We start from the raw sequence: 21,806 nt of genomic DNA, 5'->3' as shown, positions 1-21,806 counted from the left end.
GTCACAACCAGAGTAGCTTTTCACGCCATCTCCCACTTCCCCCCTTCCTCTACTTTCCTAGTGATTGCTTTCCTTTTGGAGGATAATCTATAGAATCGGATTGGGATAAGTAGCTTGTGTTTATATTCCCAATGATATTTTAATGATTCCCCCCCCCAAAGTCCTGCAAACCAAAGTGGTCTAGTGGAGCTTGACCGAGCTTGACAGCCTTCCTCCGGTTTTGATACAGGGGAGAGATGGGGAGGAAAAGGGGGCGATGGAAAAAAAAAAAGAAGAGGTGGTGGTGGTGGTGGGGGCTTTTCTCCCCTTTTCTGATGCTAATGAAAGGAGGAATGGTTTTCCAGCTTTTAGCTTGCAGAGTGTGTCTCCCCTGCAGCATGCTCCGCTGCCTGGACATTGTGGGAGGACAAAACTCCAGGCCCGGGATCCAATAACGTGAAATTTCAGCAGAGAAGCGGCCATTGTGTAGAGAGAGGCAGTCGGGGAGGGGTTGGGTAGAAGGGGGAGACGGAGCGGAGGAAAGGGAGGGTGACTTGGCAAGCACCCAGGGCTCAGGCCACATCCTTTCTCTCTCTCCTCTCCTCCTGCACTCCTCTTCCTTCTCCTCCTTCCCTTCTTCTCCCCCTCCTGTCTTTCTTTCAATACCCCCCCTCCTCCTCTCCTCCCATACCCCTGCCCTCCCCTCCACTACTCCCCTCTCGGGTGGGAAGCCCAAGGCTGAGACAGGAGCAAAGCATGATGGCATGCTGGAGCCCAGTGAGCCATGGGCCGGAGCAGCAGACAAACGGCCACTTTGTCAACTTAGGAAATGGTTGTCCCAGGAACCCCTTCTCCGCCACACACTGGAGCAGCCGGCCTCGAGGCCCAGGCCTGCCTGGTGTGCACGTGCTCCCCTATTACACCTTCTTTTCTCTTCTCTTCTTATAATTCATTTTAAGTGGAAATTCTAATTTAAGTCATGGTTTGCTCTTTGCTCTCACTTTAAATGAGGTTCAGATACAGTTGATTCTCTTACTGCATATCGTATAGATGCCCTGAAAGCAGATGCACATCCTTTTTGTGAGTGGAAAGCCATATTTAAATGCGGGTGGGAGCTGTTGACTGTCACCTTGGTCTCCACCCTGTTCCCATCCACCTCCTCCTCCTCTTTCTCTCCCCACAGTCCTCTGTTACACTCTCACCCCTCCCTCTGTTTTTCTCTCCTGCTTTTGGTCGGAAATGAAGTCAGTCATCCAGCAGAATAACTTGGAATAATTTGGAATGGGGGGCTCCTTTCTCTCCATCGCTCCCCTCCCTCCTCTCTCCCCTGCTCGCAGGCCCAGGCCAGCTGATCTGCTTCCGCTCTCAATTGTGTGTCCAGTCGACTGTGTGCTCCCAGCAAGGGGCGTGGAGGCCAGCCTTTGTCTTCGCCATCCCACTCTGAACTGTGTGTGTGTGTGTGTGTGTGTGTGTGTGTGTTGCAGCAGGTTGCACTCAAATATCTTTTTGGACCACTTACTGTTTTTACCATAAGAAAGGAACAGTTTTTTTATGTGAGGGAGAAAAAGAGGAACGGGTGGGACCGTTTTATTCTTTGGTGTTAAGATTTTGTCAAATGCATCTTGTCTGTTGTTGGTTGAGTTGTTGGTTTGCAGGTTTCAGAATCTACTTTATTTTTTATTAAACTACAGTAACTAATTAATTTTAGGCATATCTAGTCTTCTGTAATCCTTAAGACGGCATTGACATAAGTGTTTTAAGCTAGATGCAAAAGTGTACACAGTCCACTTAACTTCCTCTCTGGGCCCAGCCCCCCTCCCTGTGAGTGTCATGGTTGCTGGCATGTGTGTGATGGTAGGTCTGAAGGGTCAGGCCCTGGTCATTGTGCCCTGGTCATGGCTGAGCGACACCACCGCCTGCCTTCTGTTCACCCCAGGGACCCCTTCCTGACTGACAGCCCCTCCTGCACCCATCACCCGCATCCTTTATTGGGGGCTATAGAGGGGTGTAACAGCAGCAGTATTTCCCTCTTTTACTGCCTGCTATACTGCTCAAAAATGCATTTTTTTTCCGGCTGTGGCGGGGGTTCTCACGTAAAGTTAAGCACTACTTCTGTTGCACTGTTATGAGGTGTAACCAGAAAGGGTGTTGCTGCGATGTTTAAAGGGGGAAGTAAGTCGTGGTCATGTTTTTCTGTCAGTCTCCCACAAGCAGTTACTGTTAAAGCTCGAGGGCAGCACGTGAGAAAGGCTGACAATTGTTCAGTCATGTTGGCAATTCGATCATTTCTGTATTTGTCATATCTGTTCCAGCCCTACTATCCGTTATTATTTGCTCCTGTTTATTTGATTGGCAGAATAGTTGCTTATTTTTGGATCGGAGCACTCATTAAGTGGTAGAAAAATCACAATATCAAATTTGAAAATGTCCTTGGAATTATTAAGAATATAATAACCAGTAAAAGATTTCCAGGGCTGTCCACTTCTGTTAACACCATGACTGACAACGCTTGCTATGAATGTAGACTGATAGGCAAGGCTTTGAACAGACACTCTACAAGTTTAAAAGAATTGAAATATTCAATAGCTATTTAGTCTTACCAAAAGATTGTTTGGATGTTGTGATTTGTGAGGACATATGGGAGGGTCAAAACAAGAAAAAATGATCAAGATCTTTCTCTAACAAAAGATGCATGTCAAATCTTCTTGATTGGATTTAAGGCAGAAGGCCTAGTAGTTGTAGATGTAACTCAGCAGCATTGTAGAAACCTGTTAATCAAATTTTGAAACAATCATTGATTGCAGATAAGTCCTCACCTCTTTGTACTGTTTTAAAGGAAAGTAATGTGTCCGCAGTTTAAGTGTAACCATACAGATCTACCAGCAAGCCAGCTCAGTTTTGGTCTCTAATCCCCTAATTAACCGGTGTCTCTTGTCGCCGTCTCTAAATTTCATTTTCCTGCACCACATTTTTCCATTTTTTGCTTCTTTCTGTCATGAAGAACTAACAGAACAAGTTCAAAAAATCTTACATAAAAAGGTTTTAGAGATATCGCACTAGGGAAATGGAATTTTATCGGTTGCATACGTCATATTTGATAGATTGTCATTCCTCAGTAGTAGCGATTGAATATGAATTTTAGCCTGGAACAAGTTCTTAACATAACATTTATTTGATATGGCGAATTTGTCAGCAAACATTTGCTAATGTACACATCCAGCAGCTATGGATGGATTAGCATTAACTTGACACCTGATGAATATAAGCCCAGTATTCACTCTCTTTTAGCTCTATTTTTGGTCTCCACCAGTTCCTGAAGGAAATATCTGGCTCTTCAGTTGCTAAATGCTCCACTGTTTGCAGCGGCTAGCTGCTAACTGTGTCTGTTTCCTGTTTGGTGGTGAGCTGCTAGTGTACAGTGGGTTTATCAGTGCTTTTTGCCAAAAAGGACACTATGAGAGCAGTGAGAGTGAACCAAAATGGCAAAACAATGACCTGAAACTCACTATAAAGCTTAATAAAGCCGAGGGTAGCAATAGATTCAGGTGATAATTCTCTGTAGGTCATCACTATGAGTGACCTGTTTCACATTGCCATGTCATACATTGTTATTTGATTGATTATAGAAGCTTTAAAGATGCAGTTAAATTGGTTAAAGTTAGTTGCAGGGGAAAGAGAATGGTGGGATATGTTGCAGTAATGTTCAAAATATTGTTTGAAATGATATGTCTTTTCATATACTGATAAAATTGTCTTTAGATTAGAAAAGACTATTGTGTTGGTGTCTGTGTGTTGTAACAGGCCAGAGTTGGGCAGAATAAAGTCTGTGGTTTTCCTGTTTTTCGGGTTAGTTAGAGTTATCATCCTGCTCATCAACCCTCCGAGGGACCTTTGGTCAACTATTACCAGGTGCCAGGATATCAAAGCGTTCACGTGAAGAAAAAAATTGCCTCAGATTTAATGCTTACTGGCTCTTGGATTAATTACTAACCAATAACCTGGGCACTGAGGTTTGCCAAGGGTGTGGAAGGCAGGAGGGCAAAGGTTACCCTCATGGAGTAGGCCAAGATTCAGAGAGGAGAGGAGAGACGCAGCCGTTCTTCTTTCAGAGCAGGAACTGCTGTGATGTAAGTTGAAGACATTCTCTCCCTTAATGACTGTTTCATATTTGGCCACTGTCATAGAAATTCTTAAGAAAACGCTCCAGACGCTGTGACGTCATCTACATTGGTTAACCTGGACATCGGCCAGAGAGCAATGTGTCACAGGAAGACATCCGGCAGTCACATTCTTTACTCTCTTCACCCGTTTCTGTCAGCTCGCAGATCTTCCCCCAGTCTTTAATATGTTACCAGGAGTTTCTGCAAAATGCTGCCCTCAGCACACCCTGACCTTTGTCATTTCCGGTGGCCCAATGCAGTCGGTGTTATCTAATCAGGGAAACATCTGACTCCAAGTGGAGGGACAGAGGCAAAGGAGGTGGGGAGGGAGAGAAAAGCTGGAATGACTGACAAAGAGATGAAGAATTATGATGTATAGTACTAGTCAGTATCAAAGTATGGCAGTCAACTGATTCACTGGGACCATTATTGAGATACATTCAGCTCTGATATTTCGGTAGACGTCCTTTCTTTACTAAAAACTTACTTCTATATTTGGCATACAATATGGCAGTAGCAGTATGATCAGAAATAAGAAATGAAAGTTGATGTGAGCTGCAACCCCTGTAATGTGTCTGGTTTGAACCCACCTGCTTCGGGGGAAAGGTTGGAAATCAGCAGCAGCCGGAGCCTGAACTTGGCCACATGGTCAGTCACCCTCAGGCTGGGGTTAAACACACACTGTCGGCTTCAGACTTTAGAAGTTTTTGCCAGTAGTCTGTTAAATCCTGCATTAAAACCAAAATATGCATTTAATCCAAAGCTGAATCCTTGACTTTGCTCTTTCACGTTCTAGTTGTAGTTATGTCGCAGGTTGTAGGCTAGCTTGTTGTTAGTAATAGCTTCTGACGCCACTCAGATTTCCTCTGTTTCATTTTGTTTTATTTCATCTCAGTGTGATGTAGCATGTGGTGAGCTCTTTAAACTCACATATTGTTGGACAAACTGTGTAGTATTTGTGTCCCTCACTGCACATTGGCGAACCATTTTGTGGAGGCTATGTGTACTGTACTACGACTCATTTATGCTGCGGTTCTACTGAATTACGTTGGCTAATATTTCATGTACGCTGTTGACTTTTGATGATGATGCTTTTGTAATCTAAGTGATATGAAAATGTCACCAGAAGAGACCCTCAAGAAAAAGACCCTTATTTTTTAAAAAATGCTGCTGTTGTAATCTAAAAGCACGTTTTTTCCTTCTGCTCTTGCCCTCTCCTCGCTTATTCCTTCCCCCCTCCTCGTCTTCCTCCCCTCCTCTCCTTCCTTTCCTCCTCTACAGTGACAGTTATGCGCGTGTGAGAGCAGTGGTCATGACTCGGGATGACTCCAGCGGTGGGTGGCTTCCCCTGGGGGGCGGAGGCCTTAGCTGTGTCACCGTCTATAAGGTCAGCCGGGCGGAGGACAGCGGCAGCACCCACAGCGGAGGCAGCGGAGGAAGCAGCATCAACCTCAGCCCCTGTAGCTCCAGTCCTAGTCCCAGCCCCAGCCCCAGTCCCAGCCCCACCGCTGTGGAATTTCACATCAAGGGCGAGCGGCTCAAAGACAAATTGGTAAGGGAAACCTTTAGCTTAAAATTCAAAAATGTATTATGTCACGCTGTGCTGCATAAAGTCAAATTAATACCATACATCCAACTGGCTAATTGACGTGTTTACATTCTCGGTTAGTTAGTCACTTCCTGTCTCCCATGCACATTCAGGTACACAAACCAGAGATGTTGCATTCTCTTGGATGAGATCACCCCGAGCCCCCCTTTCCCAGACTCCCCTCTTGCTGTCTCACTCACGCACACACTCACACACAGGAAGTGGTTGTTTGGCTTTCCTCCATGGCGCAGGTATCTGAAAATAGGAGCGAACTGCATGATGCTGTGATGCATGATGATATCATCAGGGAGAAGGGCAGATTACTCAGGAGAAGAGAATGTGGGATGTGGGAAATGCACAAAGAGCTCGGAAGGAACCTAAATGATGGAAAAGGGGGCTGGAAATTCACACTCACTCCGGTTTTCCATGAGTACACAAGTATTTGCCTACCTTTTTACGAGCATTTCCTTTCTCTTGATGTGTGATGTAAAGACTGTATTATTCAGTGAATTAGGCCAGGAAAATATGTTCCTGGTTATTCTAACAGTAAAGAAAACCCAGATGTCTACACGTGTAAAACACTCTATAGATAATATAGTTATACTGTGAGGGAAAAAAGGTTTTCAGATTCGCCATGTGGCCTCACACACTAAATAAAAAATTCAAAATGTATGTCACACGTTTGTCTAACCAGCAGTTAAAACCCAGTGCTATTTACTTAATTATCATAAGACAAAGCAAAGCAACAAATCTTCACATTTAAGAAGCTGGAACTGGCAAATATTTGGGATTTTGCTTGAAAAATGAATCATTTGTTTTCAAAATAGCTGCAGATAAATTTTCTGTCAAACAGCAAATCGATTACACAACTACTTGTTTCAGCTCTAGTGTAAAATCTTTTGCTGCTGGTCTATAGTGACACAATGTGATAGTGCATCTCTATCAGTGATGGGCCGACATTAGGGTCAGTGGATTTTGTTTGGCCAGTTTTAATTCAACAAAAGTAGAATATTTCTTCCTCATCACAGATAGCGAGATTTGACTTTATAAGAGATGTGTATGTGTTGCGTTTAAGGCTTGGTCTACACAGACACAGCTGTTTTGAAAATGTCTTTAAAAAATAACATTCAACACAAACACCATTGTAAAAAATTTCTGTCCAGAATGAAAACGCAAACACATTGAAGCATAGTCCAGAGCATGTCAAAACAACATGTGGCGTTATAACTAGAGATGCACGCAATTAGATGTTTAAACAATTAAACGTCCGCCCCTTGCTATTCGGCACCAGAAATATTAGTCGGTTAAACCAATTAGTGTTTTATTCATGTACAATGCCGCTTAACTGTCATGCAGCTGCCCGCCACTAGTGGGTGCTACAGAGCCTGTAGAGTTTTAAAACAGCATGGTGGGAAATCGTGAGTGTTTTCCCATTTTTAGACTGGTCGACTAGTCTTGATTAAAATTTTTGTTTAGTCGATGGGGAAATTGGTTGTCAGGAACATCCCTAGTTATAAGCGCAACCCAAAAGCAGCGCGAAAAATAAGACGATGTTGGCCAATCAGAAGCCTAAAGAAGCTATTACTGGAAGGTTACCTGGAGTGGTGACCGCCGCAGCACATTCTGATACCTCTGTTCCTCAAAAGTGGAAGTGGAGGAGTACCGATAAGTGTAAACACATAAGAAGTCTTGTTAGCAGCATTAGAACCAGCACTATTTTGGCCATGTCTGCCATTGTGACGCTTCACAAAGGATATAATGACAAGCACGCTAATGTTGCAAGCCAAAAATTCAATTTAAACACTGAAAATTACTGAAAATCTTTTACAAATTATTTACAAAACATTTGTTTTCGGTGACCTAAAACGCAGTTAGCATAGCTGAAAGGCCTTAACGCATATACCCCTATATGTGTGGACAAGGCCTAAAGGGCTATACATGACATGCGGAGCTCACACATTACTATTGTCTAATTACTAACATGTTTAATAGTGTGTCCAATTACAAATATATTTAACTATTTATTATTGGTACCATGTAAACATATAAACATGTAACCTGCAAAGTGCATGGTCATTCTGTTTCCTCACCAAGTAACAATGAGGCTCCAAAAGATCAAGTTGTGTCGTAGTTCTAATCCTCATGGCTTTTGCTGTAAACCTCATGATCTTCTTGTCACAGACTCATTCTGTGTTGTAGATCTAAAACAGATCCAGTAGATGCTCTGGGATAATCCTGGTCTGTGGTAATGAGAGTGTAAATCTGTGTGTGTGTGTGTGTGTGTGTGTGTGTGTGTGTGTGTGTGTGTGTGTGTGTGTGAGAGAGAGAGAGAGAGAGAGAGAGAGAGAGGACTGTCTGTCAGATGTCAGGAGAACGATGAGGCCACCATGATGCTCAGAGTCTGGCGGTTCCTGACGATTTGACATCAGAGGCTTGTTACAGCAGGGTGTCTAAATCACCTTTTTTATCTCCTCTGACTGAAGACAATTTTATGTGTGTCTTGTGTTTACGCCGTGTTTGTGTTTAGTGCGTTGCTATCCAAGCGTGTGTGTGGCACAGGAAAGGGTGTGACGGGAATGCTGTTGTTCAGACGGGCTATAGACATGGCTCAAAGACCCCGGCAACTGTTCTGGGATGTGGTAAAAACACCCCTATCACCGCTAGAGTCTACCCCCAGCCACCACAACAAACACCCAGCCATATGTAGGTCTGTCGGGATGCCACCCAGTGCCGTGGTGTTGGCGTCAACCACAGCGCTACCGACAGTCTGAGGGCATCAGAAGAGGAGCGGCAGAGTAATGAGTCCATGAAAACAACAGCGACAGAGGAAACCACATAAGAATATGTTTGGCATTGTCGGAAAAAAACGCAGGGCAATATCAGTACTTGTTACCACAGTATCGTCCAAAACAGTAACATCGGTGTTTTGACTTCAGAGGTAAATGAAAGACCATAATTATGTTGTAAGAGTGATGTTGAACAGAGTAAAAAAAGAGAGCCTCTGAATGTTTGAAAGGCTGTTTGGTTTGATATGCTATGTCTAAAAAAAAACAGAAAATGAAAATGCTTATCTGTGTTTTAGATGCTTTTTGTCATCTAAAGCAATATAATCCAGTGTTTTAATTCAGCCAGGAAAGGACAGAATGAAAAAGCACAATGACATCTCCCACCCCTCGGTAGAAACTTGAGCTAGATGGAGGAATAAATGGATCAGAGATGCAGTTATTTTGAAATCACAAAGGCACGATTCTGGCTGGTAGGAGCGAGGTGATTGGGGTGCATAAGATATGAGAGGTATCGGGAGAGAGAGAGAGATGTGTGTAGTCAAAGAGCAGGAAACAGAGGTGGAGCCAGATAGACGGGAGACGGAAGAGGTGGAGGGGATCTGTCTATAAGCGCAGTGATGCGGCACAGAGTGTACTGGTGATGACTCAGCTGGCTCTCCATATAGCTACCAATCACTCTGCTCCCTCCTCCCTCTCCCTCTCTCTCCCTCCTTCACTCTGATTCTTTGACTCTCTTAAAAACTACAGATCTAATTGGTCGATGATTGCTTAGCATACTGACTCTGGGATTGTGACAGATCTCTGGCTTCTTGACATTCGTAGTCTGTGACTCCATCTGATTGATAGATTTGTAAATGTTGGGTAGTCAAGGCTTCTCTGAAAGGCTTTGTCCTGGGGCAGAGGGCGTACTTGATACAGTTGTGTTTCTGCTGTTAACTTTGTCATCTGATGGTTTGTTTGTCTTTGCTAGCAAAAGATGCTTTATTAGCTGGAAGTCTTGGGTGATCAATTTCAAACAGTGCCTTTTAGTGTGCCTTCAGTGCATCGATATTTCAGCATTGACCGATATCCACCTTGTTGACTGCCATCGGCCTATCACTGCCTAAGATGACATTCACCGATGGCAGTGGCTGGTGTTTTCCTGCTGTCACAATAATTTTGCGCATGCTAAAAAGCGTGGCTCAAGGCTTGCGTCGTCCTGGGGACAATATAAACATGGTTGGGACAAACAAAGATCTTCCCCGGGACATGTTCAGGATGAAAGGAGGCATCATGGGACACACCCTATTTTTTCCCAGATAATGCTACATTGTGAAAAACAAATCCGTGTTGAAATTGTCAGGAGGAGAGCTAGTTAACGTTAGCTAATGGCTGTTAGCTATTAGCATCCAGTGGCTGGAACTAACAGTTAACAGAGGTTGCCTTGAGTTACATTATGATGCATTCAAGCTCTGTTCAGTAAAAATGAGTATTGGACAAAGGTAAATTTAAAATGATCATGATGTGACAAGAAACTTGAATAAATATAGTTGTTTGAACGATTAGTTTGTTGATTAATTTGTCGAAGCAACATAAAATAGATATTAGAGCGCAAATTAGAATTATTCTTCTCGTCTCTCTTCTACGCACCTGTTTGAAAATAGATGTGTGACTTATTCCTTCATTTTTATTTTATATATTGGCATAGGTATTGGCCCACAATTCAAAATTAGTGCATCACTTTTATTTTTAAAACAGACTCTATTTTACTTCGACAGTTACAATATACTAAAAGCATTTTTTAAGCATTGTTATCGGGATGTCTTGAAGTGATTATCGCATTTGTGATGGCAGAGGCAGTGTTCAAAGATTGTAGCCTGATTTCTCCCACTTGGTTTCTTGTATGCATGTAAATGCACTCTCTCTCCATCTCCCCCCCCCCATTTCCGCTCTCAAGCTATCTCTTCATTACTCTCTGCACGTCTCACCTCCGTCTGTCTCTGTCTCCGTCCCTCTCCTCTCCTCCTCTAACATCTCTGGCAGCCTTCTGTTGCGTTTCTTTAGGGGGTGGCTCCTCCTCCTCTCTTTTCTCCGAGCATAGTGTGGAATGTGGTGTTAAGTGTCGTCCCTTCCATGCAACTGTGATACTTCCTCCTCTGTCGGCCTCGGCTGTGCGCTCACCTTACCTGCTCCGGCTCCATTTAGTCTCGCCTCCACAATCAGCCCCAGAGGCCCTCCCCACCCCATCCTCCTCACATCCATCCCCTCTCTTCTTCCCCCCCCTCATCCACTGGCTCTGGGTAAACACACTGGCTTAACCTTTGCCCCTGCTTTTCTTGGGGAGGCTTGTTTGCAACACGAGGACAGACATTGTGAGACACGTCTTCCACATGTAGAAAAACGATGTTGCTCTACGCTTGTGTGAAAAAGCAGCTCTCGCTCACACATTCAGAATGAAACATAGACCTGCGTGCACCCTCTCTGACACACATATCACATATCGCCAACCTCTCGTACAGCTGCCACGTATCAACCTCTTAAAGCGCGCGTGTTGACTGTTGTCCGGATCGACGGGGAATAGTGCCATCTGCTTTCACCGGTCGAGTATTGGCTTGTGACCGTTGTCCTCTGACAGGGCGTTTGCGCTGTGAAGATGCACAGTGTAACGCTTGGGTCATTGAGCTTTTCATCACGCCAGCTCCCGCGCTCATACATTCTCTCACGCAGATCGCCATGCGCACGCTCACACATTCACACCCCATTAAGCCACCTCTCGTGCACGTCGGTAAAAAAACCTCAAAGACTGTAATGGCCGTCTCTCATTTCATTTAATCTGCCTAGAGGAAGGCCGGGAGGCGGCCCAGTAGCCCTGATTAATAATAGGCTTTGGAAACACAGTCTCTCTCTGCCACACACTTGGGCTGCCTGGCTCCAAAACGTACTCAGCCCCCCTCCGTCCTTTGCCACCACCACTGCTCTCCAACTTTATCATCATCTGTAATGAAAACCCCACCATTTAGAATGTGTTTTACAAATTATCTAAAGAAGTATGTGAAATTATTGGGTTTAGGATGATTTTTTTTTATGTTTTCTATTTTAGAAACTCGGGAGTTACGTGTGGTTCCAGATGAGGCCTCTACTCCCAATCTCTCTCTATATATTCACCACTGAGTGATTGAATGTGGCATGTTCGAATAACTTTAGCTGAGGAGTAAGATGAAGGATTTACATGTGTGTTCCCCTGTGAGTTTCATCATTAAACCTTTTAAATGATGCAGCTGCCACTCTGCGTGCTTACTTTAGCTTGACCAAATGTAACTACAATGCTGTTGAGCACTAATGTGTTTCACTGTGTGTGTTGTCAGGTGGTGCTGGAGTGTGTCCTGCAGAAAGACCTTGTATACAACAAGGTCAACCCCATCTTCCACCACTGGAGGATCAACGACAAGAAGTTCGGACTGACTTTCCAGAGCCCTGCTGACGCCCGCGCCTTCGACCGGGGTATACGTCGGGCCATTGAGGACATCAACCAAGGTGTGTGTGTGTGTGTTAGTGGGTCGTTGTGGTGTGTGTGTGTTTGGAGTTTCAAAACAAAACACCAGATTTGTTTGGAATTCCCTCTCAGAGGTTGCACGATACTGTGTGTGTTGGCAGCCAGCCAATGCGTGTAAAATGATACGGGTGTATGTGTATGAACATGGCGTGCATTCTGTTAGCGGGCTCCTACAGCCTGTATCCCTGCCTGTTTGTCGTTGGCTTGTAAGGGCTGACCTAGCATCTGTTCTAGGAGAGATGCATAGCGTTGATTAGCGTTGATGACTTCCCCCCACTGCTACCTGCTCAGTCACCCAAGCATGACCCCTCCTGCGTTATCTTATCAGTGCCAGCTGCCCAGATAAACTCCCCACTTCCTGTAGAGACTGGCAGGGCAGCACAGTGGGTGATATAGGACAGGGGATAGGGAGCGTTGGTAAGAAAGGAGGAGGAGCGGGGGGTTAGGAGTTGGGACACACAGAATGGGTGGCAACCTGAGATAGGGGCAAAGCTTTAGTCAGGAGAAACTTGACCAGGTTGGGCTTTTGTGCTGCTCAAGTTTGAGGACTGGCTAGTCTAGTCTAAAAAAAGGAAGGGTTTGGCCTGCCTGTGCACACTGTGGCATTTATACTATTTTTCAAAACCTAGGGTGGAGCTGGGTCTTTGAGTTTAGTTAGCAGCTTTGGGTCCTGATAAGCAATATTTTTCAGTACAGTGCCAGAGGTTGCAAAGTCATCCAATTAGCAGGAGAATCGCCAGCTCAGCAATCTGCCACCCAGCGCTGTGTTACACAAGAGGCTGGCTGGCTGGCTGGCTGGGTGGCTGGGGAGCTATAATCTCCTTTACTCTCTAGACCCGGGAACCCTGAGGAGCGTAGAGGAGGTACAGCAGAACATATCGTAAAGGCTTATCACCAGTAGGCATCAGTCGCCTCTCGCCCACAAGCGTTTATCTGAGATTTGTACTTCCTGGGCACAAGTCCACACATAGTCCAGGTAAAAGGTAAGCATGGGCAACAACTGTAGGGCTGGCTTTGTGAATAGCTCTGCCAGCAAATTTCCGATGAAGATAGGGAACAAAGAATTATGGAATGCTATAAATAAAACTTTATATTAATGAGAGGATGACAATGTCATGTTAGAGGTCAGGGCTGCTGAGAGTTAGTTGGCTTAAGCCCTGTTTGTATAGGACTGGCAATACCTGGGGACCTCATGTGATTTAGAAATTACCCGCTACGTCTGTGTTTCGTGTGGCACAATTGCACAGGATACTCAAAAGTCTGTATTTTACACGAATTACTGACATTATCCCCCAAATATGATCCACACGCTCATTCATAACTCCACTCTACACAACACAGAAACACTACTAGCGATGAAGTACAGTGATAACGTTCTTTTTTTCTTTAAAATGTGGGTTAAACAAACAGAGCCAATCCTGCCAGACATTGTCACATATCAACCATCTTATCATCTTTTGAGATTGTGCCCCTCTTATGGATATGAGCTTGTTTTTTTCTGCAAATGGGTCATCATGCGTGTGGCAAGAAGAGCCTCCTACATCCAAAATTCTGTCAAAACTTAACTTTAAAACTGCCGATGAAGCCTCCCTAATTCTTGACTGAGAAAAAAGAAGGTGCGGAGAAAACGGAAAACTTAAATACGACTCCAAATCACACTGTATTAATATTATCACATGACCTCTGTGTTTGGTGTAATGTTGTAGGTAATTTGCAGTGGAATTTTACTTTACAAATTAAAGACATGGCAGATTTGCACAGATTGAAATCACAAACGAGCTCTGCAATTATTACAAATTACCAGAGGTCCCCAGATAATACTAGTCCCATGCAAATAGGACTTTAGCCTGTTTTACTAAATTTAATACATTAGTAGATTAGTAGCCAATTAATTTTGATAGTCACAATCATTTTTAAGCTAAAATGCCTGCAATGTACCATTTCCATCATCTCAGGTATTAATATGTCTTGCTTTGGTCTGAATCAGGGACTAATTTTGTTACAAAGTTGTATAATTACCTAGAGTCGGTTCGTGTTCTCACGGCAGCATTTACAAGCAGACCAGATCAAATGCCTTGGACGAGAAAGCTGCTCTTGATTGGTCAGAATTTCCATGTGGGAAAAATCCAGGAAGTAAACAAAACGTTGAAGAAGAGTACACTTGCAAGATAAATGTGACACTTTCTAATGTCACAATGGAGGGACAACTATGCAGGTTGATTTTAGCGCTGGTCATCGTGGACTATATTGCTGTCATTGTTCATTTTAGTCAAACCATACAGTTTGACTAGAAAACAATGTTTTGATGCATTGGATGTGCTGAATGTGCATATTAAGGCAGTACAGGAGGAGGTGCACATTAATAATCCTCCAGGACTGTAACATGCTCATGTTTAACCCAAACAATGTGTCATGTGACTGCAGTTGGTTCGAATTGAGATCAGAACACGTTCTCACCACAAACGAACCGCACCAGAGTTCGTTTGTAACCAGACCGACACCACCTCTTCAAGAAGGCCTCAGTCTGGTTGTTTTGGTGTGCATTCAAGTGGTATAGCTGTGAATACACCTGCCCAAAAGAACCGCACTTAGGGAGCAAACGAACTTGAGTTCGATTGAACCGAACCAAACAGGGCAGGTGTGAAAGCACCCTTGGTCTCTGGTATTTTTGGATTATGTGAGTGTTAGTTGGACAACAAACAATACTAATGTTTTTCACTATTTTTGACATTTTATAGATGGAATGATTAATTCAGAAAATAATCTGAATGAAAAATAATACTTAGTTGAAGTTTACATAACAGGATGCTTGAGGAGGAAGTTGAACATCTCTGAATGTTAGTGTGATTGAATCACACTCCTCACCTCACCCAGAGGCTGTACAGTGTCTGTCTGCTAGTAAATGCTTCAACACTTTCCTGTGAATGTCAGCTACAGCAGGTGATGGTGAGTTTCGCCTCCCTGGTGCCTGCACTGCTCTCTCTCTCTTTCCCCTGCTGTCCTCTCCTCCCTCCGCTCCGCTCCGCTCCTCTCTCTCCTGGCATCTTCTGTATTCTGCCAGGGTTGTGTAATGCCTCTCTTCAGCTCAGGCAGGCAGGTTCTTCTGTATTCCTGTTGCATCGTCCTGCTGCTGGACTGCTGCGTGAATGTGTGTGTGTGTGTGTGTGTGTGTGTGTGAGTGTGAGTGTGAGAGTGAGAGTGAGAGAGAGAGAGAGAGAGAGAGAGAGAGAGAGAGAGAGAGAGGATATGTTTTGCCTGTGTGTATGTATGCGCACGTGTGTGTATCAGTCTTGCAGTCCTCTGTTGCCATGGCAACGCCGGGCACATGGCTCAGGCAGCTTCGCGGCCCAGCACTGCCAGAGTCGTGCTGCAGGAAGCCTCTTTCTCTCTGTAGTGGAGAAATGCATACAGACACGCACACACAAACACCTTTCTCCATGTGATTCAGAGACAGACGGACAGACTGGGTCTAACACAGGCCCAGTGAATTCTTCTGTCCTCCGTGTTGCTGTATATTTCCTCCCTGAATGCAGACACACTGACTGATGCCTCAGTGCTTCAAACGAGGCCTCGGTGATCCTAATTAAGTGAACCTAAGTTTTTAAAAAGAACCTCTCCATGCCCCAGGTACAAACAGTTTCCCCTTCATCCCAGTGGAAATGGTTTAATCCCTGTTTTCTGCCACATCGCCAAGACCATAGCCTCAACCATTTTCTCTTCTATTAAGTTTCTTTAACAGTGTTTTCTTTTATCATGAAAATCAAGTGCTAGCTTTGCTTTCTTTAGACGTCCACTAGTGTTTACAGAGGCTGGGTACAATTATAGTTGGAATATCAGCACTTGTTAAGTGATGTTTATAGGAAATACTAAGTATTTTTATTTTAAAGGGGACCTATTATGCGTTTACTGATTTTCTGTAATATTTATATGATGTGACAATGACATGTTCATAGTAAACATGTCAAGAGTTTCATATAATGAGGTAAACCTGTAAAAGTTATCTCTGCGCAAAAACCTCACGCTGTAGACCGTTCAGAATACTGTTTCCAACGTTTTTTTTAGTGTGGCTACAAGCTGACATCAGATAGTGACAGATTTCTTTGTATAGCCATCTGCTTCAGATATGAAACTGCAAGTGTTTACGTTACTTAGCTTACATTGCTACATGTAGCTACATGCTAACATCAGGGAACATGTAATCTTGATTGCTGATATTGTTAATTTCCCCAAGATTTCGGATTATATTCCTGCAGGAACATGTCTTGTAGTGTTTAGAGGCTTTTATTGGCGATTCTTTACAAGAGAAAATGTCACTACACAGTCATTTCCTGGCTGCAAGTACACTGCTACATGCAACTACATGCTAACGCCAGGGAAACATGTAATCTTGGTTGCTGATGTTGTTAATATCTCTATGATTTCAGATGATATTCCTGCTGGAACATGTCTGGCAGTGTTTAGAGCTTTTAGTGGTGATATGTATGGGGGAAAATGCCACTACACAGTCATTTCCCAGCTGCAACTACACTGCTACATATAGCTACATGCTAACACCAGGGAAACATGTAATCTTGGTTGCCGATGTTGTAAATTTCTCCTCGATTTTGGATCATATTCCTGCTGGAACATATCTAGTTGTTTTTAAGCTTTAGTTGGTGGTTTTTAACAGTTGAAAGTGCCACTATCATCTGTTAATGTAGTGATGGTGCAGAGATGCTGATATAAGGACCCAGACATGCCAACCAATTGGAACAGATTGGGTTTTTTCAGTAGGGATGCTTAAAGAGACAGGCACTAAAACAGAGCTTTCCCAGACAGAGGGTGGATACAGATATTCCAGCACAGATAGTGTGAGAAAAATTGTGTTTTTTGACCATCAAAGTGTGAAAATGTATTCTAGTAGAAACCTTAAATACAGATATAAACCTAAAATGAGCATAATAAACACCATACAGACCTAAACCAGTATCCTTCTCGCTACTAATCAGGCTAAAATGGTATCTGTTTCTCAGATTATTCACCTAAAAATGTCATTAAACAGTTGAGCTGTTGTTAAACATGCAGCACATTTCGAAACGGATTTGGAGCTGGACATGTGGCTAACATGTCGCATGTATAAATTTAGTTTACGATGTTGTGTTTCTCTTCCCTTTTGCTGTTGGACTTCATTCATTACATGTCTAGCCAGTGAAAAGAAGTGGTGCTCTCAGTGTGAAGAGTTCAGCAAAATAGCATTTAGTGTAAAAATATCAGTAGCATTAGAGTCTTACCTCGGATTACACCAGCCACAGTTTCATTCTCTGTGGTAATGAAAAGCTGTAACATGGCCGGCCCGATACCTGAAACATAAGCTCTGACTCCAGCATCGGCAGACGAGGTGTTTTGGATGCGGAAATGGCACATGGCGTTTTAGCCGAGGTCGGGGTTACATCATTCTAGACATGCATATTTCATTAACTTCTGTGTGCCCCACTGACACAAAGCAACTTTCATTTCCCCATTAGGCTACAGTCGGAGGAAAGCAGAAGTCTTGTGCTATTCTGGCCTGACAAGAACCAGCGATGTAAATCTGTTGGTTCAAACATGCTTTGCAGGGGAGATGTCATCCATTGAGAGCAGAATGGTTTTGATGAATGCAGTATAAATTGCAAATATTCATAGAAACGTAGCTAAGGTTTAAAAATAGCACAAGGAAGTGGACGAGTCACGATTTCACTGGGGTGCCTTGAGGATTCGCTCCTTAGTGGTTTAGATCCAAAAATAAGTCTTGTGTTGTATTTGTCAACAAAATTTATATTTTTTATTTTATTATATGCCTACTACACTCTAGATTGAATTTGAAAAGACTTTGAAAAGACTTAAGTCTGACATCACATCCACAATATGTGAGAGTTTAATTACACATTATAAGGTTTTGCAAAGACTTAGGATCTTGCAGGATCACCATTTGCAGGGCTAGATTCCTTCTGAGATATTTCCCATCCTGCTCCTAGAAGAAAATATAACGCCAACTCATTTTAAGCCATACATCTTATTAACAGTTCCTTACATGTCTGCAAAAACACATAAAAGACACCATATTTCAACGTAATTCTTGTCAATTCTTCATTAAAATCATCTATAGAGATAAAATGTATTTGTGTACAAACTCAGATTTTGTCATCTCAACTCCCTTCCTACACAGTTTATGTGATCGGAAACCATGAGAATGAGTGGCTAACGGTACCAAAAATTAAGATTTCTCACTAAAATAAGAGGTTGGTGGATCAGATACACGCCGAATTAAAAAAACAAGTCTTGTTCACTCCACAACACCATCAGTTTCCCCTCCTTTTCCGCGGTCCAAGAGAACCGAGACTTGTTCACCTTCCTGTGCCTCCATAAAACATCCTCCATATTGACTGTCACACTCTATGGATAAGGGAAGTCCTTAAATTTGTCAAACTGGAAAGAATCAGGTGCATAATGAAGGGCTCCCTGAGGAAATTTTCCATGATGTGGGATCCCTCTTTCAAGTATGCACAAGAGCTGGACTTTCCAGATATTCCTGAATGAATGATCATCTATTTTACAGGCAGTTGTCCAACCCACAACCATTATATCATGCTTTTTTCCCCCATATTTACTGTCTACCTGATTTGCTGCTTCTTGTAGCTTCTGCAGCTATTGGTCGCTGACAGTGTTCACGTCATTAAATTAAATATTTGCATGAGCCAAGACTAAAAACTTTAATAATATTAAACATGTTTGACTTTGTTGGAATGTCAAGACTGACTTAAGACAGCTTCTTTGGAGTTTTATCACCTCCTTACACCAAACAGTCGTGATCACAGGCGTGCCCCAACTGAGTTTGTTCTAACAATAGAAAGTTGTGGTTTGGTGTAATGCCGGCATAAGACACCAAAAAAGTGCTATGTGTATTACATAGGCCTCGTAATGTACAGAAACCGGATGCTACATGTCAATAATACCATTGGTGACTGTGTGAGGAGGTGTTAATGAAGGCATATGCCACTGACAATGCTGATACATGGATTGTGTGCTAGTTGCTTATTTAACTGTAACTGTAGTGCCTCTATTGGTTTGAGTGTATAAAGTGAACAAGTCAGGCCTCTAATCTTTCCCCCTCTGGGCTCTTCCTTCTCTCTTCCAGGTTGTCGGCCGTTTGGGGAAGGGGATACTCCTGAGGATGGACTACCGGTGAGTGAGATTAAAGCTCAGAGGTTCTGGTTAAGAGTTTTAGTATGCAGAATATGTGTGTGTGTGCACTTAAGGAGCCTAGCTATCCTTCTGTGAATGTGTTGAGCAAAACTTGTTTAGGCTATAAGGTGTGTTTTTGTTGGAAAATGCGCAACACAATCACAAAAATCGAAACCATAAACATGATTAATTTTTGATTAAGTATGTTGGTGTCATGGGTTGGGAAATGAATCATTAGAACGTGAAAGTGCACCCACTGTAGGTTTTTTATTAAGTTAGATTTATTACCCAACTCTCCCTTGTGGTTAAATACGAGGCAGGTCATAGCTCGAACCTGAGCCATATGTTTGAGCCCTGATGGGTTCCACCCAGGCGCTGACACCTGCCTTTGTTTTCTAACAGTTGTTCTTGGAGATTTACAGGTGTTTAACCAGTGCCAGCCAGACCCTGAGGTGGAGCTGGGTGTTGGCCAGCGAATGTGCTCGAGCAGGCTTAGCTGTCTCTATCAATCTCACTTGGTAGCTGTCACTCTTGTTACAATTGATGCCGATATAATAACTGTTGCCCCAGGAGCTGGTTGTTCAAAGGCAGCTCGGCGCAAAAACGCTCTCTGTGATTTCACTGTTCTCCAAACCGAATGTGTTTCTTCATGCGCTGGGCCTCTTTTTGTTGACAGGTTGAGAACTGTTAAGGTGTATTATGCTAAGAGTTGTATATACACATATATATATATATATATACACATATATATATATATATATATATATATATATACACATATATATATATATATATATATATATATATATATATATATATATATATATATATATATATATATACACACATACATATATACATACATATACATATATATTGCCTCGCTCCTGGCGTGAGGCGCTCTATTGACTGTCGACATGTGCGGTTAAGAATATCGTGTTCTCTGCAGCGGAGAAAGGCAGCAAGTATATAGTTCAAGTCTACACACCCATGTTCATTTGTTTTAGATATCGGACCTGTTACAGGAACGTCAGTCACCTGTTCTACCTCTGATTGCAGAGTAGGTGAAAAGACACATTCATGGGAGGAAGGGCAGTGCATACAGCAGTCCTGCAATAGGTGTTACCTTTGTGAAACTTATAATTGATTACTGTTGACACTGTTTCAGAGTGTTGATTCAGCGCTGGTCATTTTTTTACACTGAACTTTGTTGTGCACACAAAAGGTACAGCTTTAAAACAATAACTAGGACTGTACCATTTTTTTTTTTTTTTACATTTGAAGCTATTAAATGAGGTTTGAATGTCTGTCTTTATATTTTATGACGCCATCACCCTAAAAAAAAGAAAAATAAATCCCCAAACAAAATCCTCACTTTGAATAAGGCGATTCATAGGATTAAACGAGTTAATCTTTTTTTATTGAATCAACTTTCTTTAATGAATAAATGTAATTTATGATGCTATTAGATTGCTGCTCGTCTGCTCCGTCAATACAAGTGCGTGCCTTCGGGAGGGCAAACAGAATTTTGTCTGTCTGTTTTCAGTTAATTTAGACTTTTGGACTTGACAGCGCTCTGGAGTTATTGGAAATGTTTGGATCACACAAGTCGGAAACAATCCTACGCAGCCACCACTTATTTTACTAATTAAATAATATTTGTTATATCAGTGTAGCCCAGTCTTTATCTGCAACTGTCGAGAAATACCAGGTTTAAACTGAATGAAGAGACATGCAAAATAAATAAAAGGAAGCTGCGCGGCACTTGAATGTCTGTTTTCGGGCTGTACCTTACTCAGAATTATGTCAGTCATATAAGATTTGGCTGTTCAACATGATTATTGATCTGTCCGTTACTTTTTTCTGTATTGAGTTTGAGAGTTTGAACAGGGTTCGGTTTAGCATTGACATTCATGTAATATATTAAACAAGCTAACTGCGCAAACAGCGGCAAAAAAAAAGTTGTTGCACACGTCTGATCCACGCTAGATACCAAACAAAAGTCAGAGACTATCGTATTAAGCTGCTGTGAGTTGTAAATTCACCACTTGTAAGCAAAAAAGGCAGAAGATAATGTTATGTGTGATGGACAAAGCCTCTCCTCCTCCAGGTAGCTGCCACTGTGTCTGCAGCTGCCTGTGCCGAAGAGCAGCATGAAAGGGAGGAGCGCTCACTCTGTAGCTACATCTGGGGATCCAAACGTCCCCAGAAGAACACAGCACACTGACTGAAAAGACAATAAGAGGAAGGAATGTCAGTCGATGACCGATTATTGGAATCTCAGGCTCTCGGGGAGCAGGAGAATTTCAATGTTAGCATTATAAATGAAGCTTTGAACGACTCGGTACAGCCCTACAAATGACCAAAGTTGAATAGTAGCCTCAACAATATTAGTTGCAGGGCTGTTGTATTGCTTTGCGTGGTGTATTTAGCTTTAGCCTATGTGTTTATCGAAAGTTTCCCCTCTAGTTCAACAACTGTCCTTGCGATCTTCTCTTTGACATCACACTGTACCTCCCATGACTTAAATTTTTAGCTGTGAGTTCAATGCACTTGTCCGA

The 21,806-nt window shown here is 42.8% G+C and overlaps 1 protein-coding gene across 1 annotated transcript in view; it reads left to right on the top strand.

Moving 5' to 3' along the window:
- Positions 1-21,806, top strand: part of spred1 (sprouty related EVH1 domain containing 1) — a 35,406-nt gene that overhangs the window by 7,097 nt on the left and 6,503 nt on the right. Inside the window, exons 2-4 of the mRNA XM_033642760.2 lie at positions 5,421-5,691; positions 11,858-12,026; positions 19,199-19,245. Coding sequence (XP_033498651.1) covers positions 5,421-5,691; positions 11,858-12,026; positions 19,199-19,245 — 487 coding nt within the window. The remainder of the gene's footprint in view (positions 1-5,420; positions 5,692-11,857; positions 12,027-19,198; positions 19,246-21,806) is intronic.

The sequence above is a fragment of the Epinephelus lanceolatus genome, chromosome 15 (genome assembly GCF_041903045.1).
Source record: "Epinephelus lanceolatus isolate andai-2023 chromosome 15, ASM4190304v1, whole genome shotgun sequence".
In the NCBI taxonomy this organism is placed as follows: Eukaryota; Metazoa; Chordata; class Actinopteri; order Perciformes; family Serranidae; genus Epinephelus; species Epinephelus lanceolatus.
The sequence above is the reverse complement of the archived record's forward strand: the minus strand, read 5'-3'. Positions and strand labels throughout refer to the sequence as shown.